The sequence below is a fragment of the Amphiura filiformis genome, chromosome 8, assembly GCF_039555335.1.
Source record: "Amphiura filiformis chromosome 8, Afil_fr2py, whole genome shotgun sequence".
In the NCBI taxonomy this organism is placed as follows: domain Eukaryota; kingdom Metazoa; phylum Echinodermata; class Ophiuroidea; order Amphilepidida; family Amphiuridae; genus Amphiura; species Amphiura filiformis.
Genome location: NC_092635.1, coordinates 32,666,098 through 32,689,124, shown reverse-complemented (window position 1 = coordinate 32,689,124; position 23,027 = coordinate 32,666,098). Strand labels below are relative to the sequence as shown.

At 35.4% G+C, this 23,027-nt stretch overlaps 1 protein-coding gene across 2 annotated transcripts in view; it reads right to left on the bottom strand.

Annotated features, from left to right (window-relative positions):
• The window catches only part of LOC140158965 (protein unc-13 homolog B-like), a 144,519-nt gene that overhangs the window by 22,951 nt on the left and 98,541 nt on the right, over nt 1-23,027 (bottom strand). The window contains exons 4-5 of one of the 2 annotated variants that reach the window (XM_072182265.1): nt 22,832-22,947; nt 3,931-3,997 (exon numbers count right to left, since the gene is read on the bottom strand). In XM_072182265.1, coding sequence (XP_072038366.1) covers nt 22,869-22,947 — 79 coding nt within the window. In that variant the 3' untranslated portion in view covers nt 3,931-3,997; nt 22,832-22,868. Of the gene's footprint in view, nt 1-3,930; nt 3,998-22,831; nt 22,948-23,027 lie in introns of those variants that run through there. The other variant, XM_072182264.1, reaches the window with a different exon arrangement.

Below are 23,027 nucleotides of genomic sequence, written 5' to 3'. Positions count from 1 at the left end.
TCTTTAAAACTTTGGTTATATTTTGTTAAATGCTCTCAAAACAAGTACAAGCTCTTACATATTAACCACAAATACACCAGGCACAAAAAGAAACTCGTCAGTTATATTCATCCTTGCTGTTCAATAACTTGATAATGTTGGATTATTCTGAAATAAACATTTTGTTAATTGGACTTTTCTTTCTCATTTGACACCCTGTTCGTGAACAGGGAGCAAGAATTGACCAAGATATGCGCCTACAAACTCTCAAACCCAAAAATGAAAAGTTTTAACGATTCAATTGTGCCTGTTATATTGTGTGTTTTATTGATTGGCCCGTGGTGCTTGTGTGCAATACAACGACGCGTTCCCATTGAAAATCATTGAAAATGCAACTTTTGAATTTGGGGTGTGAGGCTTTGGAGGCGCATATCTTGGTCAATTCTTGTTCGTTTTTCACGAAAAGGGTGTCAAATGAGAAAGCAAAAGTCCAATTAACAAAATGTATATTTCAGAAAAATCAAAATTATCAAGTTATTGAACAGCAAGGATGAATATAACTGACGAGTTTCTTTTTGTGCCTGGTGTAGTTACAGAGATGCCACTTAGTGTTGAAAAAGCCCTAAATGTATTCCAAAATTCCAAAAAAAATTACTCTTTCCTATTAAACTGCGCAGAATAAACTGAACAATAACAGGAAATCGGGCTATTCAAGTTGAAATCCATACACCCCCTATTAAAGACGTAACCAAAACCTTAATCTCCCTGACACTGCAGGTAGATTTCAAATGAAGGCACCCAATTCAGGTAAACCCCCTTTGAAAGTCACGCTCCCTGTGTAAAGGGTGTATGGATTTCAACTGGAATTGCCAATGTCACAAAAAGTGGCATCTCTAATTTTTTTAAGTACCAGGTACATGTCATGCAAACTAGGAGAGACCAAGAGAAGAATTGATTTCACAAAGAAAGAAAATCGTTATTTGAAAATATAGAGTAAAGGTTTATCAGGAACAATAACTTAAAATGGTTAAAAATCCCAAATTTGACATTTTGATTCCATGAAAAAGGGGTAAACATTAAAAGAGAAGTAGCTTATAGTGCATTTATTAATCAGCTTAAATAAATAAGCTTAACTATCATCCCTAAATTTACATTTGTCATCTTTAAAATCTTCAAACTGATACGCCTTTTGAGAGGAAAATCAAATTACACCACCAAAACAGTTTTCAAATTAACTTAAAGGGACTTTCAGAGATTCATCGAGGGCCAAAAACAATCTGTAACATTTTCTGAAATCCCTTTAAAATGGTTGAAAAATCAAGGAAATCCCCTTTAATTATTTTCTTTTCAGAAATGTAACAAAAATATGAAGAAAACTTAACACAAATTACCATAAGGGTAGACACCCTGAAAGACTCCCTTTTTTTATTTTGCAGCTCTGAAAGACACCTAAATTTAAACAAATTAGAGCTCCAAAATACTCTTGATTTTGATAATTTCAGTTCTAAAAGATTTCTAAATTGCTCATTCCTCACACTTCTGTTTTTTTCAGGCAATTTTAGACAAGAAAGACCCTTGATTTTGACTGTTTGCAGCTCCAAAAGACCCCCATTTTACTTGTTCACAGCTCCAAAAGACCCCCCTTTTACCGGTATGCCGTCAGCTGCCAAACACCCACCACCTCAAAATTCTGGGAGACATACCCACCAAAAATTCATGATGTGCCCCCCACCCACCCGGTGGTATATCTCAGCGTGTTTATACTGAGCTTCCGGCTTTTGACCCGCTATTTTCGGTCACAAAATACCGATCATAATCCGCCACCGTTACCCAGCTTGTTTCGACGGAGACCAGAAAGCCGTGTCTCGCACGATGCACGGCATTTTTTTCCTGTAAACCGGAAGTACGGAAAACAGATTTGACGGTTGTATCCTAAATTTAAATGTCCACACATGGCAGCTCATGGCATATGACCTACAATCACAATTTAGTGTTTTCGTAAAATCCAAATTGCATTAATTTACCAGTGGAGCTAGTAATTGGCTATTATGATAATTAATTTACAGCCAAAATATAACCAACTCATTAACTATAAAGAAGTAGGCCTAGACTATTAGTAAAGTCATATCCATTTTACTTCATCAAGTTCATGCGAGTCACACATGTGGCCAGTGTATATAATATCAGAAAGAACTACATTATAGGCCTAGGCCCCTACTGTACAAGTAGAATATAAAAGCTCATAAATCGCGTTATTTTTGCAACACGCATGACCTCGACCCGGCAACCCGATCACACGGCTCGTTTCTACTGCGCGGATTACACGCTTTGATTCGGCATGATCCACCTCAAGAGGTGGATCACGAAAAAGGCGAGCACATGACCCGGCATGACACGGCAACCGATTACCCAGATCGTTTCTACTGGGCTTGTTACCCGGTATGACCCGGCACGGCACAGCATGGCACGGAATTTGGCCCTCAGTAGAAACACGCAGTATGTCTTTGTGATTGCTATGGGATCTGCATGGAATTTCTTATGCCATGGCATACAGAACTAAGATTCTTGACCTTAACCCTAACCCTCCTGAATATTACAAAATACTACTCGATATATGCGCAGTTCGTGCATGCATCCCACGTGGTGTGTGATATATAGGCACGGTTTCGCTGGCCAGCGAAGCCCAAGACCCGTGGCAAAGTGTCGCCGACCGAGTGATTGGCATGCGAGAGGTCTCGGGTTTGAATCCCACCCAGAGCAAACAACTTCTTTCCTTCTTTTCTCTCTTTATTCTTTCCTTCTTTCCCTTCCCGTCGCCAAAAAGCCCTTAGGCGGTGAGGGTTAAAAAGCACTGTGTCTAGCTTATTCATTGAAGGGGCTAGTTATGATAATATTAAATGTTCTAAAACTGCACAAAATGACTTTTGCGGGGAATAGTTAGTTTGGGATTAGCAGATCTCTGAATGCCCCTTTAAAAGTAAATTAAGGGCAAATCATAAAAGTGTGCAAATCATAATGGCTTCATGCTGGAGTACAAATGGTCTAAAGTGAAGTTTACAGTTAGGCACGACCTCAGAACATATAGAGTGGTTCAATTTATTTTAACTCCTAAAAAGCTATTGATTGTTCCTAACAATGGAGTGTACAACTCGACTGTGAAATTGTTTTTTAAATGTGTGCATGTTCTGAAGACATCCCTAAAATCATACTGTGAAAATGGATCTCAAATTTAAAACAGATAAATGGTATTGGAATGATATGACTGTGACAAAACCAAAATTAGAAAACCAATCATGTACTGAATATTCAAGGAAAGGTAAATGACTAGGGCCAGTATATTACTACAATGATTTGCATGTTTGCCATTACAATAAACCACAACAGCAATTTTGCCGCAACTTTGCTGCAGTAATCTTTGGTAATCACTAAGCTGAAATCCATACACCCCCTATGGAAGCCATGACCTCAATCTCCCACCCAGGGGGTGTAGATTTCAAACGGAGTCACTCATTCACGCAACCCCATTTGAAATTCACCCTCTCTGTGTGGAAGATTAAGGTCATGTCTTCCATTGGGGGATATGGATTTCTGCTGGAATAGAACAAACATCAGACTATATACTGACTTTTAGGTTTACGATTTCATCTCTCTCACATTATAGTTTGGAGTACTTTGGAAGAATGTTATTAAATAGAAAACATTCAGAATTAGTCATTCAGTGCATTGCAACAGCTTGGAATGGGCTATACCAGTTAAAATCCATACTCCCCTGTATGGAATACATTAATCTCCCACACTGGCTTTCAAATGGGTTTATCAGAAATGAGTGCCTCCATTTGCAATCTACACCCCCTGTGTGAGCGATTAAGGTTATATCTTCCATAGGGGGTGTATGGATTTCAACTGGAATACCCCAATTGGAATACAGAAAAGTATAATTTTTGTAAAGTACCTGTGGTGCAATGGCCGCTGCTGCTGCTGCTGGCGCTGATGCTGTACTTATTTGTCTGGCAGATCGCTGATTATATGTTTGCATGTGCACAAATATTCACAGAGAACAAAATGATAGAATACAACACATCAATACCTAAGCTACAAACAAATTAAAGCCATAATGTACGATTTCCGTCAAATTTTAATTGTTTTTATTCTCTATTGTTGAAATAATATTAGTAATATAACTGCTGGGAAGGGTTTCTGTCCATTTCAAGCAGAAAAAAACCAAGGTAAAGTGAAAGAAACCCCACTGATTATTTTGCCTATTCAACATGCAGTTTTATGGGAGGACATAAAGTCATAATTTTTAAAATTATGTCGAACTTTGCTCTGTTGACCTGCAAAGACAACAAATTTGGCCGATTCCATTTAGGTGTAAGTTGGGACATGTGTAAACATTACAAATATGCAAAAAAAATCAGGTTTGAAAGAAATTAACCAATTTCATATTATAAGATCATACATTATGGCTTTAAACAAATGAGCAAGAAAACAAACACAGGGCTAAGCAGTAGCGAATGCAGGGGGCAGAGAGGCGTCATCTTCCTTCAAATCTGCAAAATCGTGCAAAATTTTCAGCCTATTTTAGCTTCTATGACCCCAAAAAGGACCTCACATGTTCGCCACTGCAAAGTTATGATAAATACAATCAAGGCTGTCATTTTATTATAACATTTGTAAGCAGGGGTAGCATTACAGGGAGAGCAAAGCATTTGAAAACTCAAGTTTTTGAAAGTTTCGTCCATTCTTATACAAAAAAAGGGTGTCCTTTCCTGTAGCATATCGACCATGGCAAAGGCCATCAGCTTTAAGGGGTATCACTCTTCTCCTTCTGCAAGATACCTCCTTGATCGAGCTCACTGTCCCTTTATCTAATGGAAGTTAATAATTGTGCTTTTGGGAGTATATACCCCTCTGGCGTTCAGAAGTAGGTTCTTAGGAATGAATTTCCAGTTGGCGCACCATTATCAGGGGCGGATCCAGGAATTTTCAATAGAGGGGGCGCCGAGCCACCGCCACGGCAAAGTCCACACAAAGTCAGACGCCGCCCTGCAAAAAATAGACAGAGTCAGGCGCCGATCTGCAAAAAATAGAGGGGGCGCGTGCCAGGTGCGCCCCCCTCTAAATCCGCCCCTGATTATTATGGAGCTCTTTTCATTCAGAAGTGCAATGGGCCATTACAGTTTAAATACATATACCCCCTATGGAAGACATGACCTTAATCTTCCACACAGACGATGTGAATTTAAAAGGGGGTTACCTGAATGGGAGACTCCATTTGAAATTCACACATCCTGTGTGGGAGAGTAAGTCATGTCTTCCATAGGGGGTATGGATTTCAACTGGGATATCCAAATAGCTGCTGAAAGTACAACATAATGGTTGTATGGTCACTTGAGCCAAAGACTACTCATGAAACTTCCCCCGTGTCAAAATGAGAAATATAAGAAAAAGCATCATTTGATGCACCATATGATGCTATCTACAGTAGATAGCATAATGATTAAATGCTATATATAGTAGCAGCATAAATATTTGATACTGTAATATTTGATGCTATCTAACAGAGATAATATCTAATCATTTCATGTCAAATAAAAATGCTACCTACAGTAGATAGCATCTAATACAGCAGAAAATATCTAATAATTTCTGATAATTTCATGTCAATTAAATGCTATCTACAGTAGATAGCATCTTATGCAGTAGATGGCATCTAATAATTTTATGTCAATTAAATGCTATCTACAGTAGATAGCATCTTATGCAGTAGATGGTATCTAATAATTTCATGTCAATTAAATGCTATCTACAGTAGATAGCATCCAATGCAGTAGATGGTATCTAATAATTTCATGTCAATTAAATGCTATCTACAGTAGATAGCATCTTATGCAGTAGATGGTATCTAATAATTTTATGTCAATTAAATGCTATCTACAGTAGATAGCATCTTATGCAGTAGATGGTATCTAATAATTTTATGTCAATTAAATGCTATCTACAGTAGATAGCATCTTATGCAGTAGATGGCATCTAATAATTTCATGTCAATTAAATGCTATCTACAGTAGATAGCATCTTATGCAGTAGATGGTATCTAATAATTTTATGTCAATTAAATGCTATCTACAGTAGATAGCATCTTATGCAGTAGATGGTATCTAATAATTTTATGTCAATTAAATGCTATCTACAGTAGATAGCATCTTATGCAGTAGATGGTATCTAATAATTTCATGTCAATTAAATGCTATCTACAGTAGATAGCATCCAATGCAGTAGATGGTATCTAATAATTTCATGTCAATTAAATGTTATCTACAGTAGATAGCATCCAATACAGTAAATGGTATCTAATAATTTCTGATAATTTCATGTCAATTAAATGCTATCTACAGTAGATAGCATCTTATGCAGTAGATGGCATCTAATAATTTTATGTCAATTAAATGCTATCTACAGTAGATAGCATCTTATGCAGTAGATGGTATCTAATAATTTCATGTCAATTAAATGCTATCTACAGTAGATAGCATCTTATGCAGTAGATGGCATCTAATAATTTCATGTCAATTAAATGTTATCTACAGTAGATAGCAACTAATACAGTAAATGGTATCTAATAATTTCATGTCAATTAAATGCTATCTACAGTAGATAGCATCTAATACAGTAGATGGCATCTAATAATTTTATGTCAATTAAATGCTATCTACAGTAGATAGCATCTAATACAGTAGATGGCATCTAATAATTTTATGTCAATTAAATGCTATCTACAGTAGATAGCATCTTATGCAGTAGATGGTATCTAATAATTTCATGTCAATTAAATGCTATCTACAGTAGATAGCATCTTATGCAGTAGATGGTATCTAATAATTTCATGTCAATTAAAAATGCTATCTACAGTAGATAGCATCTTATGCAGTAGATGGTATCTAATAATTTTATGTCAATTAAATGCTATCTACAGTAGATAGCATCTTATGCAGTAGATGGTATCTAATAATTTCATGTCAATTAAATGCTATCTACAGTAGATAGCATCCAATGCAGTAGATGGTATCTAATAATTTTATGTCAATTAAATGCTATCTACAGTAGATAGCATCTAATACAGTAGATGGCATCTAATAATTTTATGTCAATTAAATGCTATCTACAGTAGATAGCATCTAATACAGTAGATGGTATCTAATAATTTCATGTCAATTAAATGCTATCTACAGTAGATAGCATCTTATGCAGTAGATGGTATCTAATAATTTCATGTCAATTAAATGCTATCTACAGTAGATAGCATCTAATAGAGTAGATGGCATCTAATAATTTCATGTCAATTAAATGCTATCTACAGTAGATAGCATCCAATACAGTAAATGGTATCTAATAATTTCATGTCAGTTACATGCTATCTACAGTAGATAGCATCCAATACAGTTAATGGTATCTAATAATTTCATGTCAATTAAATACTATCTACAGTAGATAGCACCTAATGCAGTAGATGGCATCTAATAATTTCATGTCAATTAAAAATGCTATCTACAGTAGATAGCATCTAATACAGTAAATGGTATCTAATAATTTCATGTCAATTAAAAATGCTATCTACAGTAGATAGCATCTAATACAGTAGATGGTATCTAGTAATTTCATGTCAATTAAATGCTATCTACAGTAGATAGCATCCAATACAGTAAATGGTATCTAATAATTTCATGTCAATTAAATGCTATCTACAGTAGATAGCATCTAATAGAGTAGATGGTATCTAACAATTTCATGTCAATTAAATGCTATCTACAGTAGATAGCATCTAATATAGTAGATGGCATCTAATAATTTCATGTCAATTAACTACAGTAAATACCATTTCATAAACTATTGAATACATTCTTATATACAAAATATTGCTAAATGTTATCTACTGAAGATAGCTACTTCATTACTTAGACATGTGTATCAAAACAGATGAAACATCCGATTCATACACTAGTTTGTTTATATGGAATTGTCCTTCTACCTGTACAGTAATACCACATTGAATAGTAAAAAAATAGCTCAAAATATGATTGTCAGCTTGTTTATTACAGTTTGAAAGACTTGTTTTGATTTGATAATAGAACCACGCTATTATTATTTTGAAATTAAATCCCCCGAGACAAGCACACTGTGTGAATTCGTTAACACAGTTTAATTCAAGCTGTCTTCATATCACCATGGTTTGTGAATAATCTGTATCAATGAGCTAATATATACGGGAGAAAAAATCTGCATCAATCTGCATTAACTACCTGCCGATTGGCCAAAAAGAAGTTTTATTATTGATTAGCCCAATCAGCATTATTGATAGAATAATTTCACCACGCAAAAAAATTGGGGTGAATTGTTTGCAAAGCTCCATTCTGATTGGTGATTGAAGTGAAAATATCATGTAATTGACCAATCAGAGGCAATGTTAGATCGGCAGGTAGTGCTCAGGTGGTTAAGGTGTGCTTCCATGGTTCGCATTGCTTCAGAATAGGTACACCATGATTCTGCACTGTGTTTTGAAATGAACTGTTAAATGCAATGTTTTATTTTTTTTATTTGATTTGTTCGGGTTTTGACAACCCTGGATAACCCAAGAAAGCCTCTATTGAAGCTTATTTCCATTGGGGTCCATTTGAATACCGGGACTGGTTGGGAACAGTCAGGGGTTAACACCCTACTCTTTAACACCCTAAAATGGCTGCAAGATGCATGTACAGGTATAGCTCTCTACACACGGGACCGACCGCTTAACATCCCCTCCGAAGGGCGGAGTACTTTCATAATTCATTTACCCAATTCTAAATGAACCATGGGGAGAGCAGAAGTCTGAAATAAAAAGGTTGCCAATTAATTTCAGACCTTTTTTCCCCAAATCAATATCCCAGCAAATCGCCACCACCGGGAATTGAACCCGGGACCTCATGCACAAAAGGCAAGTACCCTAACCATTACCCCACGCTCTCCATTGCGCCATGCTCTCAATGCTCTTCAAAAACAACTTTAACAGCTTCTCATAATGGGTATATATTCGCACTGTTCTCATAAAGAGCAACGCTGTTACTGTGTGAAATTTGCACCATGTAGACAGTCCCAAAAGTGTACTTTGCAAGTCCAAAATGGTCTGGGTTTTAGTGTTCACTGTGAATACCCCCACAGTATCTTGTGAATAATCAGTATCATTGTTATCAAACACGTAGGATTCAAGTAGCTTCTTTATCACTATAAACTCAATGTTTATTAAAGTTGCTATGTAAGAAACATAATTTTGACATTTCTTCTTTAACAAAACAATTATCTCAAAAGCCATTCATGCAATACTAGGCATGTTTGTACACAACTCTGTGCAATTTGTGTCAAATTTAAAGTGTGGCTATTGCAATTTTTCAAAATATTTTGTATATATTTTTGAATTATGAGATGTGAATGATTAGGTTAAATTTTATGGTAATATTGATATATATGAATGTATGCACAAGAAGTATGCTATCTAGGTTTGAATTCTGTGAAGTGTACTGAGTGTATTGATAATCTAGGGACCTGCTGATAGGTTATTTATTTACTTTGTGAAAGGTAAAACTTTTTGATGTCTATTAGAAGTTGTGATCTTACAACAAGTACATGAATTATATTTTACATTATATGCATAATACTAAAGGATGTAATATAGCTAGACTATAAATTATAGTGTAGCTAGCCAATGAATTATGGCTTACGCTTAGTGTTATAGTTTCTTCTCATGTTGCAGAATCTTAAATTTAAACTTCACTTTACAGCAAAAGGAAAAAGGTTGTGAGAATAGAAACTATCCTCACAACAACCCAACATGTTTTTGTGATGTCTCACAAAAGAGCATCATTTTCAAGATTTGTTTTACCATGAGATGAACTGTCACATACCCAACCATAGATAAGACAATTCTTCACGCTACTTTGGATGGTCACTACTGTAATGGATGGTCAGTTTCCTTGACCACTGGAAGCCTGTCTAATTAAACCCATCATTCTTGTAATCACGTCATCTCCCCAGCCTAGGCTCTGTACTCATGGCCCCTGACCCAGTTTAGTGGCTGTTATTTTGATCTATTGCAGGAGATTGCCGGCTTATTTGCTCTGTAATTAACCAAATAGGGATGCATGTAGTCAGTGATATCCTCTAAACACCCCATTATAGGAAACTGCCAATGGATTTACTGGTTCAATATAGGCTCCCAAAGGTGCCAAGTAATGTCAACCTTCTGCTGTTAACAACTGCGTATGTCAACCAGTAGCATATTATGCAGGCAACATTAACAAGGAGGGAAAAATTGTAATATGTCTCACTGGTCCGCAACCAGATTCTACCTTTACTAATAGGCCTATGTGACATGATCAAGGGGAATGAGTCACATGTCGCCCCTGGTCGAAAATAAGTTTTACACATGTTTCTAAAGAGGAGATTTATAGCTTTCAGAAACTGAAAACCCCATGTTGATACGACTTTCCTTTGTGAAGTTATGACAATTTATCAATCGCTGAAAACAATATAAACCAAAAGAATTTTAACACTTTCTTTGACAATATCTCAAAATCAATATTAGCGACATCCGACTCATTTCCCTTGATCGTGTCACATATATACACATGAAAAACTTGTATTCTAATGTATAAATCTGAAATAGGAATGCACAGTGAAAATGCTGGCCAGTTTTGTCCCGCTACACCACTGATGTTTGCTGGTTAGCCTTATGAATGATCATTTGCAGGATGTTTCCAACACAAATATTTCTACAAGCAAATTGTGTATTTGTATGTTTTCCAACGTCTGCTCTTACAAAATGCCTCGGATAGGGTATTTACACATCCTTGCCTATTTATAACGTCAGATTGCTTGACAATATTAACTGGCTTCAAATTTCTTTAGTTTTGGCAAACAAAACACAAATCTTTCGCTTTTGTTGAAAAAGACAATTTTGCCCGCATATATTTTCTCCCTAATTTTATTTCAAATATCGTAGGGAAAATTTCTAGCTTATGTAACAAGCAGATATCCTTGACTTTGATCACAGACGGTATCTCTTTGCACTTGAGCGATTCGTTGTTGACACCAATGCGCTCCCCTGTAATAGAATTGGCCTCTACTGATGAAATAAGCTTACTTGTCTATGCATGGGCTTGCATCTGTCCTCAAGCTTATACATTGTGTATATATTGCATTGTAAGTACTAGAAAAATGTATGTGCAATATGCGCTTCATATTAGTCTTTCAAATTGTACATATGGCTGAATTTGAAAAATTAGTCAGATGTTCAACTTTGGAGTCGGTGACATTTGACATTATTTGAAATATGACTGAATCGCGCTAGGATGTATCTCAAGAACCGCTATACCCTTAACATGTCCTCTGATAGAAGGAAACCAAGTTTGAATAACACATAGCAGCTTTTTGAAGATACACCCTTTTGAAGATACACCCTTATTACTCTATCATGACTATTATTATTTTCAAGGAGAAGACCCAGACATATCAACAACCTATTCTGAAGGGATGGGTAGCCAAGTTATATATGGTTGAAAAATATCAATGCACTGAAAATAGAGGCTAGCAATTGCAAGATCATAATGCCCAGTCTGCATGTGACAAAAATACTACTTCTATGTTTCTGATATTAACCCCAAAGACGTGCAGAAAAAAAAAAAAAAATATTGATTTGAAATGAAACAAACATAAGTCAAATAGGGTGGAAAATGTTAAAAAAAGAGCTGAACTTCTTTTTCTGTTCTTGATTTATATTCTAAATAAACAAATATGTATTTTCCAGAAAACTTTCAGCAGAAAATTCTTACCAGATTCTTGGGTATCTAACAAATTTATAGAGAGAAATATGTCACATGTGAAGTCGGCCATATTGAATTATCATGCATGGATACTAAGATAGTGTATCTACTTTATTTGTTGACTAGCCATATTTATTTATTTAGGAATATTCTGCCAATCAGAAAGCATGTGCATTACAGATCTATTTATGTATAATATACCAATGTATTTACACATATTGTTAAATGAACACAAAAATGGTGGACAAATGTGTGGGCAAATGGTGCAATAATCTAGGACAAGGCAACCATATTTCTCAAAATTTGGTCTGTGTTTCATTAATAAAATTTGAAGGTAATGCAATATTCAATATAGTCCCCTTTCATTAGAATCAAGGTTTTACTACTGCATAAAAAAGTGTCAATTTTAATGCTTTTTCATGACAGATCATACGCTTCATCCATCAAAAGTTACGTTGCGCCATCTATATATAGGTGTAACATAATGTACAGGTCAAGTAATTTGCATGCTCATTTAGCATCCAGCTTTGATTAATGAGAGCATGGACTAATGGTTGATGGTTATGATAGATGGAAGCTCTGGTTATCTGATTCTTGTGATGATATTATTATCTACCGGAAAGTACTAAATATTGCGAGGTTATAAATTTTAGGGAAAAAAATATTTATCTTTAATACAAAAAGTCAAAATGTTCATCAGCTACATACACTTAAGGATTTATTATGTTTACTTTGAGGGCTGTTAAATGTCAAAAATATAATTTGTTACTAATTTGTCATAAAATTTGTATTACATTGCGAATTTCAAAATATATATATATTTGAATTTTGATATCATCAGGACATTCCTCGTATTCAGAATGCAAGTTGGCATTTCTGATGTGCTCTCAGGCCCCACAAAATACTGTGCAAAAGTGGGTGACTGACCTCTAAACTATATCAGTTTTATACTACAACTTCCAATTAATTTCACGGGAATTCTTTCTGAGGGAGGGTAATTTTTTTCTGGAATAGCCAATATATTTTATGTCAACACTACCCCCCAAAAAACGAAAGTCACAAATATTACTCTGATACAGCATTTTCATTTTCATATTGGGCTATTCCAGTTGAAATCCATACACCCCCTATGGAAGACATGACCTTAATCTCCCACACAGGGTGTGTGAAATTCAAAAAGGGTTACCTGAATGGGTAGTTCCATTTGAAATCTACACCCCTTCCTGTGTGGGAGATTAAGGTTTATGTCTTTCATAAGGGAGAGTGGATTTTAAATAGAATACCAGCCCAAATTTGTAAGTATGATTGCTTAGTAGAATGCTGTGAGCTAGAGTTATGTTTTGAAATGTTAAAGTTGAAATACATTTGAAACGGAAAAGTAACATTCAGACATAATTGGTTGCAATGTTAAATGAATTAAATTGCAACACCGCAATAGATAATTTGATTATGTGATCAAATCTGTTGTGCTATTTTCATATATTTAATTTGAGGTTGGGTAGTTAAGGCTGTTCCACTCTTTTTGTAAATACCCTCTGAAAATTAGAATTAGACGACCCTTCAAATGGGAAAATAACCAACCCAACGTGTACGGCGTGTGTTCAACAAACATGGCATCCGAACCGCCTTTAAACCACATCAGACACTTAGAAATTTCTTGGTCCATCCAAAAGACAAACGGGAAGTTACCCAAACATCAGACTGCATGTACGAAATTCCTTGTCTCAATTGTGACAAGTCCTATATAGGTGAAACATCCAGACTTTTCGGCACCAGACTCAAAGAACATAAAACAGAAGCTGAAAAAGCTTCCAAGAAAGCCTTCACCCGTTCTCAGAGACAGGCCTCCATTACCGGGGAGGATAATAAATCAGCAATAACTGACCATGTCTCTGAGGAAAATCATGTTATTGGATGGGACAAATCAGAAATCAAAGACAGAGAACAGAAAGAAGAGATTTATCAAAGAAGCCATTTGGATAAGGAAGAGGGGGCCAAAACACTCAACAGAGACGAAGGAACTACTTTCTTCCGCACATATATGACCAAGTCCTAAAACCAACAGCGCCACCAACGTCAGCTCCAGCAGGTAGCAGCCGTCGAGGTGCAGGGATTGGTCATTCAATTTGAGAAAGTGCTAAGTGTTAGCACGAAACTGTCATTGATCGAGGTATGTAACATCAAAATTGGATTTGCTTTAAGAATTCTGAACTTAATAAATGGGAAAATAGTTTTGAAAATGCATCACAAAAGACCAGCAAATACAAAAATGTTTTTAAAATGTTTTTTTGGTTCTTATAAAAACATTTTTTTAACATTAAATGTTGGATCAGATAAAGGTCATGAAAATGAAAATTTTATTGGAAAAAACAACATTGCTATAATGTTGTCAAAATGTTATAGAGGTTGTGCGTGAAATTATTGATTGGCTCCAAACAAAGGATTTGAACCGACATCCTTCACCGTAATCATGGCGCAGTGCAGTCCATTCAATCAAATGTTGTCATCAACCTATTTGATCGTAGTGCATTTGTTATGTGTGTGAGACAACTGCGCAGTAGATTGTAATCATGCTTTTGTTGAATGCATTTGAGTAGTCCGCCATATTTACAATATGATACGTCATATGCACAACCTCTATAGCAAAATACTTTTAACAAACATTTTTGCAAAATACGTTGTCAACACCTAAATAACATGTTAGAATGTTTTGCAGCAAGTTGTCAGTTTTTGAACGGTATTAAAAAGTTTTATATTTATTTATATTTATTTAGAACATTCAGCAAAATGCCAGACAAAACCCGACATTGACAAACAATAAATAAATTGAAGGGATAGATACCCTTTATATAACCCAGCATTTAAAGGATGATTTTGTGATCCTAGCATCCTCTTTTTATGACATTTTTCAGTAGATATCCACGAAAAAAGCTTATTCCCAAAATGTCAGTTGATTACGATTTTGCTTGCGTTTGCGAGTTATGCATGATTATGTATAGTACACTGCTCCATAGGCCACTGTTGTAATTTCGTTCTGGTATACCAGAACGAAATTCAAATTTAACGATATTTGTGCTAAACGAATTAATCTGCAAGAAATATTTGGTACATAAACATTATGTAGCCAGAGGTTTCCAGTGTTATAAAAATCTCAACTTTTTTTGAGAAAAGTGGAGGATGAGGCTGTGGATCATGAAGTGCCCTTTTAAGGGTTTTCAAGCAGCTTTTGCTAATGTTTTTAAAAATGTGTTGTTTGATAGAGAGTAGGAACCTTTCAATTATAAACAGATTACTAGTCTGAAAATGAGCACACACACACAATAGCATCCATTTATCAACAGATGGCACAACAGCACACATTTTAATTTGAATTAAAATGGTTTTTATAGTGATTACCACATTTTGTTATTACATCTTTCACACGTCTTTTGTCTGTAGCGTGTCAGGTGGCTCGCTATATCTTTTGTTGTCAAGTTTATCAAAATCATTCAAATACTTGAATTAAAAATGTTCTTTTCTTTTCATAACAATGATGATGAATATAATCATGAGAAAGGATTGTTTTATACCAAAATGGTTCTCCAAAAGGCACTTTGTTTGGAAATGGGTTAACTTTGGATCTTCTGACTCTGGGGGTGTAAACCTCCTCTATCAGTTGACCCACTCATTTAACATTTTTGATGTCATTAAATCGGTGTACTGTACAAAATTCAGTATCCTCAATCTTAATCAGCCTTTAGTCACAGTGTGAAACAACAATATTTTCCTATCATTATAGTGTAGCTCCCAGCATCAATCAATGTACCCAGGGGAAAACTCCACGACATGTTTATCGACTACATTAATCAAAACATGAATTAAGCACTATTCACAATTAACTTGTTAGAACTTCATCCTGTCAAAATGTTAATAGTTAACTACATAAGCATTGTTAATTATACAACTTACTTACCATGTACATCACAACGGTATATCATAGAGGACGATTAAATCGTATTCCTTGGCACATGGTGGTATTTTTCCCCGGATATGTTTTGCTTATTACAGAACACATCATTCAATGCTGTTACAATTTGCGAATGTTGCATCGACAGAGACAGAACATGTCAGAAACCTGCCAATGTTAAAGGGCATTTTACCATGAGTAGACGTCAATTAAACATACTTTCACGGCTCGTTTAGTTCACTTAAATGGTTTCATTTACCAATTTCACGAATATTTGCGTATTTGCTCTCATGTTCGAGTTCGCATCAATGTCTGTTTACCTTTCGTTAATAATTTCAAATGAAAATGACAATTATGAGCACCTGGGACTAGATAGTAAAATTAAGGATCACCATAAAATAAGCTGCTTAGTCAAAATAGAAATATTGATCAATGTATTTTAGTCCAATTTGAATATTGATAAACAGGCATAATGCGATGGAATGTTACTGTCCCCAATTAACATGATTAAAAACATTGCTACACTGATGGTTCTATTGGATCATCCCAAAATACCTTTAACCATTTTATAAATTTTTCTTCATATTTGAAGGAATATCGCACTCTTGTGCATCTTTATAATCTACTTTTCAAGTTTGAATCATACGAAATAAATTCAAACCAATCAAATCCATGTCACAAATAAGTAATGACGTAAAAGAGTTGAACCACTTAATCTGGACAAAATTATTGATGTATTGGAGTGTTCATCCAGTGTCAAATGTCACCTAATGTTAGCTTTACTCAAAGCTTTCATTAGTCATGTTCACATTGTCGGACGTACGCCCGGCGGAACTTGGTCGGCGCAAGTTGCTAGGAGTAGCGGTAGGCGCTGCCAGAGTAGTGGCAGTGTGAACGATGGTCAACGTAAGTTCCGCCAGGCGTACGTGCGACGATTTACTCCTGACAAAAGTCAGGAGTAGCGAGCTGGGTGTAACCTCCGCCAGGCGTAAGTTGCAATGTGAATGCAGATTACGCCTGGCACCCGGAGTAAGTTTGACCTTTTGTTGGTCAGAATTAAGAAATTACATATCACGTGGTTGATAAACGTCACTAACACCGGAAGTGGTAGCCATGTTTACGCCGACCAGAAGTGAATGCTTGGTGGAACTAGTCGGCGTAGTGCTAGGAGTAGGCTAGGTGTGGACACGCGGTAGGAGTAGGGAAAATATTTGTGGAATTTTGATCAATGTTAGCATCAGTTTACGCTGGGTGTAACTCAAAATGTGAACACAACTATTTAAAAGGGAATTATGACCAGGTCAGATGTTACTTTAACATGTTGGTCTATTAGCACTTCACGAATGTGCATTATGAAAAGAACTTGACAACAATTAGCATTATCCAGTTGAATTTACAGAACTAAATGACACGCTCACATCCCATCATAAAATTTTAAGATAAGAGAATGCCTCACAGCTCCTGCGCACAGAGAAATTGGCCAATTTACTTTTTCAGTAATTCAAGAATTAATATCAGTAAAATCATGTTGCTAAAGCAATTTTGGGAAGTAAAGTGTTATTTACACATATTTGAATAGTACTATTTTATTATGTGCATAAAAATGGATGTTTTGAGCATGAGCTGCAATATCTATCAAAATAATATGCGTGCTAGCCATGTGCTTCAACGAAAAAAGTTGAAGTTTTGAAATATTTTCTCAAAATATCAAGGGCTATCTGAAGAACTACTGGACCAAAACTAGGCTTGTTGCTACTCATTTTAATGCATTTTTCATTCTTTTTCCAAATGTGTTCATGAAAATTTACATTACTGAAATTTTTGAATTTAAAAATTTTTTTGAAACTTTGTCGTCTGCAGTCGACACCCGCGTGAAGAGAGTTAAAATATATGCACAACAAAATACATTTTCAAACATGTCCCATTAAAGTTAGCTCCTAGTCTTTAGAAATCCGCAAAAAGCCACAAAAATGCATTTGCATTTACATTTACGTGATCTGTATATCCTTATATGTTGACAAGGCATATAGAGTATGTCATCATGCATAGCTTTCATTAGCAAAATAAATTGACCATAGGATGATAAAGCTACCAGACATGAATATCATGCATACAATTATCGCTGATCTGTTTATGGTCATGATAGTTTTTTCCTTCATGACCAAACGATATAATTAGTCTCTGATACCAGCTGTCTTCAGGTATTGATATTATTCCGATATGTATAAATAGCCTAAAATAAAGCTTCAAAGAACCCTTGGTAATTTGAGAATGCACGTCACCTCGCCTGGCAAAACAATCGACAGAAGCTTATGAATTGTGTAAGAGCTCTCAACTGTTCTAGAACTACAAAATAAGATGCCATATCTATGACCGGCGGTTTCTGCTTAATGGGTATATGATATTCTCGTACAAATTGTTGAGGAATAAGATTTTATAGGGATTTGCCTTCATATCACGTTATCAATATTTTATGATGTGGTTTTTATGAGCGCTATATGATATTGCTAGTATTACAAAACGATGGACCTACATTCAGTTCCTCGGTTCAATATTAGATTTATGTTCAATAATATTTCTTGTTGTATTATTTTGCATTTATGTTGCTGTTGTTTTTTTACCTTGTGAGTTTGATTAAAAAGAATGTTTTGGAATTAAATTGATAGAATAAATATAAATTGCAGACCAACTTGTTTTTGTTTTTTGCAAGAGTACAGCCAAGATATTTTGTCCAATCAGCCTATATAATATTTATTTATTTATTGGTACTGCACTGGAAAACACATAACTCCATTTTGACCGATCATTTTTCATCTTTCCAATCAAGCCTTTTTCAGAGACATCACACATTACGAATATGTTATTTTGGAGTCCAAAAATGCACCTTGATTTGGGTAATTTTGAAAACAGTAGGAAGCAGAGGATCCTGGAGAAAACCTGTGAGAGCAAGCATGGACAGGGATAAAGCAAGTGCACATACAGTCCTTGGGTACAGCCGGGGCTTGTACCTGGGACCTCAGTGGTGCACGGCGAGGGAACAACCACTGCATCAACACACTCTCCCTAAAACAATTTTGTTAAAGGTAAATAAATATCAGTGGGCTCCACCAGGAAAACAATTAGGAAGATCTTACCAAACCTCCCCAGTAGGGTGTGGGTTTAAAACAAGCAAACAACATAATAACCAACTGTGGCGTAGCGACGGTTGGGGGAGGGCAGGGGCACGTGCCCTGGGCGCCACCTTTAGGGAGTACCAAATTTACCAATTCTGCACTAATTCTGCACCTCCTCCAAGTGATGAAACTCAAAAATTTTGCATGTTTTGCATGCATTTCAGCACAAATACTCATTTAAAAGATCAATTAAAGACCAAAATTTACTGAACTTCATTATAACCAAACTTACTTAGTGGTATTTTCGCGCACTCCACACGTAATTGTTTCAAGAATGGGGGCACCATTATGTATCCTTGGCCTGGACGCTACAACCCCTAGTTACGCCACTGATAACCAAACAACAAAAAAGATACTTTTCCAAAGGTTAGAATATTGTTGCATGGTACGAGCATCAAATTCTTGTAACAAATAGTTGTTTGCGAGAATCATTTAATTCCCCCCCCCCCAATATTTGCTGTGTAACATAAAAAGTTCACCAGAATCAAGTTTGATTCACACAACTTTGTTTGTGCGCGAGAATTGATTAACGGATTCTCCCCGATATAATTTTCTACGGCTGTTCTCTTAATGTTTTTGGTTTGAATCTTCCATGTAAGCCCTTCACCTTTAAATCCACACACAGCCCACCATGCCTTTTAACACAAGCTATTACTTGACTTCAATTATGCAAGAGATTATCACAAAAACATGAAGGAGTGTTTGTCACTGCTACTCTCAAAGTATTAAAATTCATTTCTAGGTTTTTGTTGAAAGCAAAAAGCAGAAAGATAAACCATTATGTAAATGGTCTTAGACATAAAAATGTCTTTGAGTGTTTTGCCAGGATCATTTAATCAAACAACACATAGAGTTTTCAATACAATAAACCTCATTAGTACAAGGATTTATGTGGGTTTTTAGCTTTTAGTTACATGAATTATTGAAATGAGCTTCTTTAGATCGTATATCTATTTCATAGTTTTTTGGCAAAGTTTGTCTGAATGATAGCAAAACAACTCATTTTCTTATAATTAATTTAAAAGACTACTTAGCAAATTAATTATACCACCTACACTCTTAAAAAACTGTTGAAAAAATAGAACCTAAACAATTCTTGATCTGCCATGTATGTGGAACCTAACATGGTTCTTGAAAGAACAGAAAAGTGTTCTGGAAAGGTTAGAAAGAACCATTTTAGACCTGAAATGGGTTCTGGAAAAGCCAGAAAGAACGGATGTTGGGTTCATCAATTTTTTAGAATCCTTTTCTCTTCAGGGTTCTGCGTACAGGACATTCAAGAAATTGAGGAGTCATGTGACAAATAAGATCTAAGGTCGATGCTAAGGTTGCACTGGGGTCAAAAAAATTAAGCTGGTCCGATCTTTCTAAAGCTTGAAGCAAATTGCTGTCTATACTCAATGCAATTTAGAATGCAAAAAAGAATAGTTTGCACTATCTGCAACACATGGACAATGTGTTACATATCAAAGAGGCAAAAATAGCATCGTGCAAGTCCCACATTTAGCCTTATTTCAAATATGTAGCACAATTCCAATCATAAGTGATAGCACCTCATTTTGAAACCATTCTCTGTTTTTTGTGTCACATCCACGCATCTCTTTAATGCTGTGCAACCACAAAGAGTGTTATCAATATTAATGCACCCTTCAGATAAGATGCATAAATCACTAAAAACATGAAAAATTGACTTTTGCCTCTGAACTTGTCTGGCTTACAGCTATAGGCTTTACAATGTCCTACAAATGGCGTCTCTCAACTGCCTCATAGGCTTATGTGAACTACAAAGTAAAATGTTCATTCCTCCCTATATTGACTAGCTAATCATACATAGTCATGTTCGCTAGTCACATTTTTTCCTCTTCAATGGACTCTGTTTCTTTCATATTTCTATAGCATTTGCCTTCTAGTGCTATTTTTGGATATCAGAAAAATTGATATGCACATAAAAGGCATGGTTTTATACTGACATCGCTTATTGCTACTGGGCAGGCAATGAAAATGGAAGTATGGAAAAAATGTTCAAATAAAGTAATGTTTTATAAGGAAGAATTTTCTTGTGGAAAAAAATCCTGTGGAAAATTTCAAAGAGAGTCTCACCGACTGTACCATCTGAACTTTACATCACAGGGCTGACATTTACTGGCACAAAGGCTAGGCCTATCAATTCCATTACACTATTGACAATGTCGAACCTATTGACAAAATGATAATGTCAACCTAGTTTAGGTATAATGGATTCACGTGGTATAACTAAGTAGGCTGTCATATAGAATGAAGCATTGATTCCCAATTAAAATTTGAATTCCAAGCATGATAAATGATGAAAGCCTTGCCCTTTTATGTTTCATATCAAAATGGAACCATGTCCTTATATGAATTCAATATTTTCCATTTTTAAACGTTTGAAATATGATTGATATAAATTGGTCAGAAAATTTACTTAGGAATGATGGATTATATTCCATTATAGTCATCTGCAGAATAATCGGTAGATTAATGATAGAGTGAATTACTTATTAGTCAAAATACAATCATGTGATACATGTAAAGGAACTTGGCTCAAATATTTCTAGAAAGTTCGGCTACAATGAGCTACTCCTCCACCCAGACAGGCAGCCAAACAAACAACCAGGCAGACAACCATCTGGATGATAACATAAGCCCCACATATGTGTGGGGGCCAAAAAACTCAAATATAGTAAAAAGAAACCCAATTTAGCTTTTGCAAATTTTGATAATGATTTGTCTTTATTGCTCAAAATTGGTAGCCATGGTGACTTTTTGACTGAAAAAAGATGCAAATTCAAAAGTTGCATTAAAAAGCTACTGAAGTCCGTGTTCCATTACATTCTCTATATGGCTGATCTAGGATGACCCACCCAAAGTGACCAGTGATGATCAGACACTGTAGCAACAAAAGCCACATTTTCAATGCATTTAAAGGAGCAACTTTTAAATCTGCATCTTTTCATTCAAAGGGTCACCATGGCAACAAATTTTGGGCTATTGAGACAAATGAGACATTAAAAATTGCAGAATAAAATTGGATTTCTTTTTGCTATTTCTAATTTAAAATTTTTAGTCATCATCTTATAATTAGGGGTAATTACTTAATGTGATGTGTTTCAATGTCATTCAATCATCAAATGTGTACACACCAATTACATATGCCTGACTCCCTCAGTCCCCACTTTGCAACTACCACACATGCTCGCCATCCAATGCAATTATACAAAAACCATGTGTGGGTGTTGAAGACAATGGATTTTCAAAGCGATCACATTGAAAATGGACTAAATGGTTACAAGAATTTGGGACTATTCGCAAAGGATATTTGCAAATACCAAACTGGTCAATACTAAACCGGTATCTCACAGATTGGCAGGTGTTTCTATCTTAATCTATGTCTTTTGGTTCATCTTTTGGATTCTATAAGAGTCAAGTCAATTTAAGTAAAATAATGGGTGCACCTAGACAACTTTGGAACACCAATGTTTTGCTTGCTAGTGACTCTGGAATGGACATAGGGGAAATTGTAATTTGCATATATCCAAAAAGTGTATTCCTCTCATTATTAGGATTCAGAAAAAGTATAGTTTGACCTATCTATGATGTACAGTTCTTGAGTTATTGGTATAAAGTTCAAATGTCAAATTTTGTTCTCCATCATTGTCCACAAGGGTAAAAAAAATCAAAAATGCTCTAATTTTGATCAAAGTAGTCTCAAATGGTTTCACTTGGCCTTTTGTCCTTTTTAGTTATTCAGGAGGGTGATTATAGAGTCACTAGCAAGCAAAAACATTGGTATTCCAATTTTGTCTAGCTCAAATGTAAATTGACTCTTCTATAATTAAAAGTGTAATTAAAGCTGGCCTTACCTCGTTGGAATGTTTGATCCGGCTGAGGGCAGCCATGCTATACCAGTAATGTATCCCATATTAAGCCTTTGGTCCATAATTCTATTATTAGCCCACCATCCGGTCTATTGGTTTCACTGGAGAGAGAAATAAAACAATAGAATGATTGATTAATTTATTGATTTATACATATTACTTGATTGGTTAATGAAGTAAT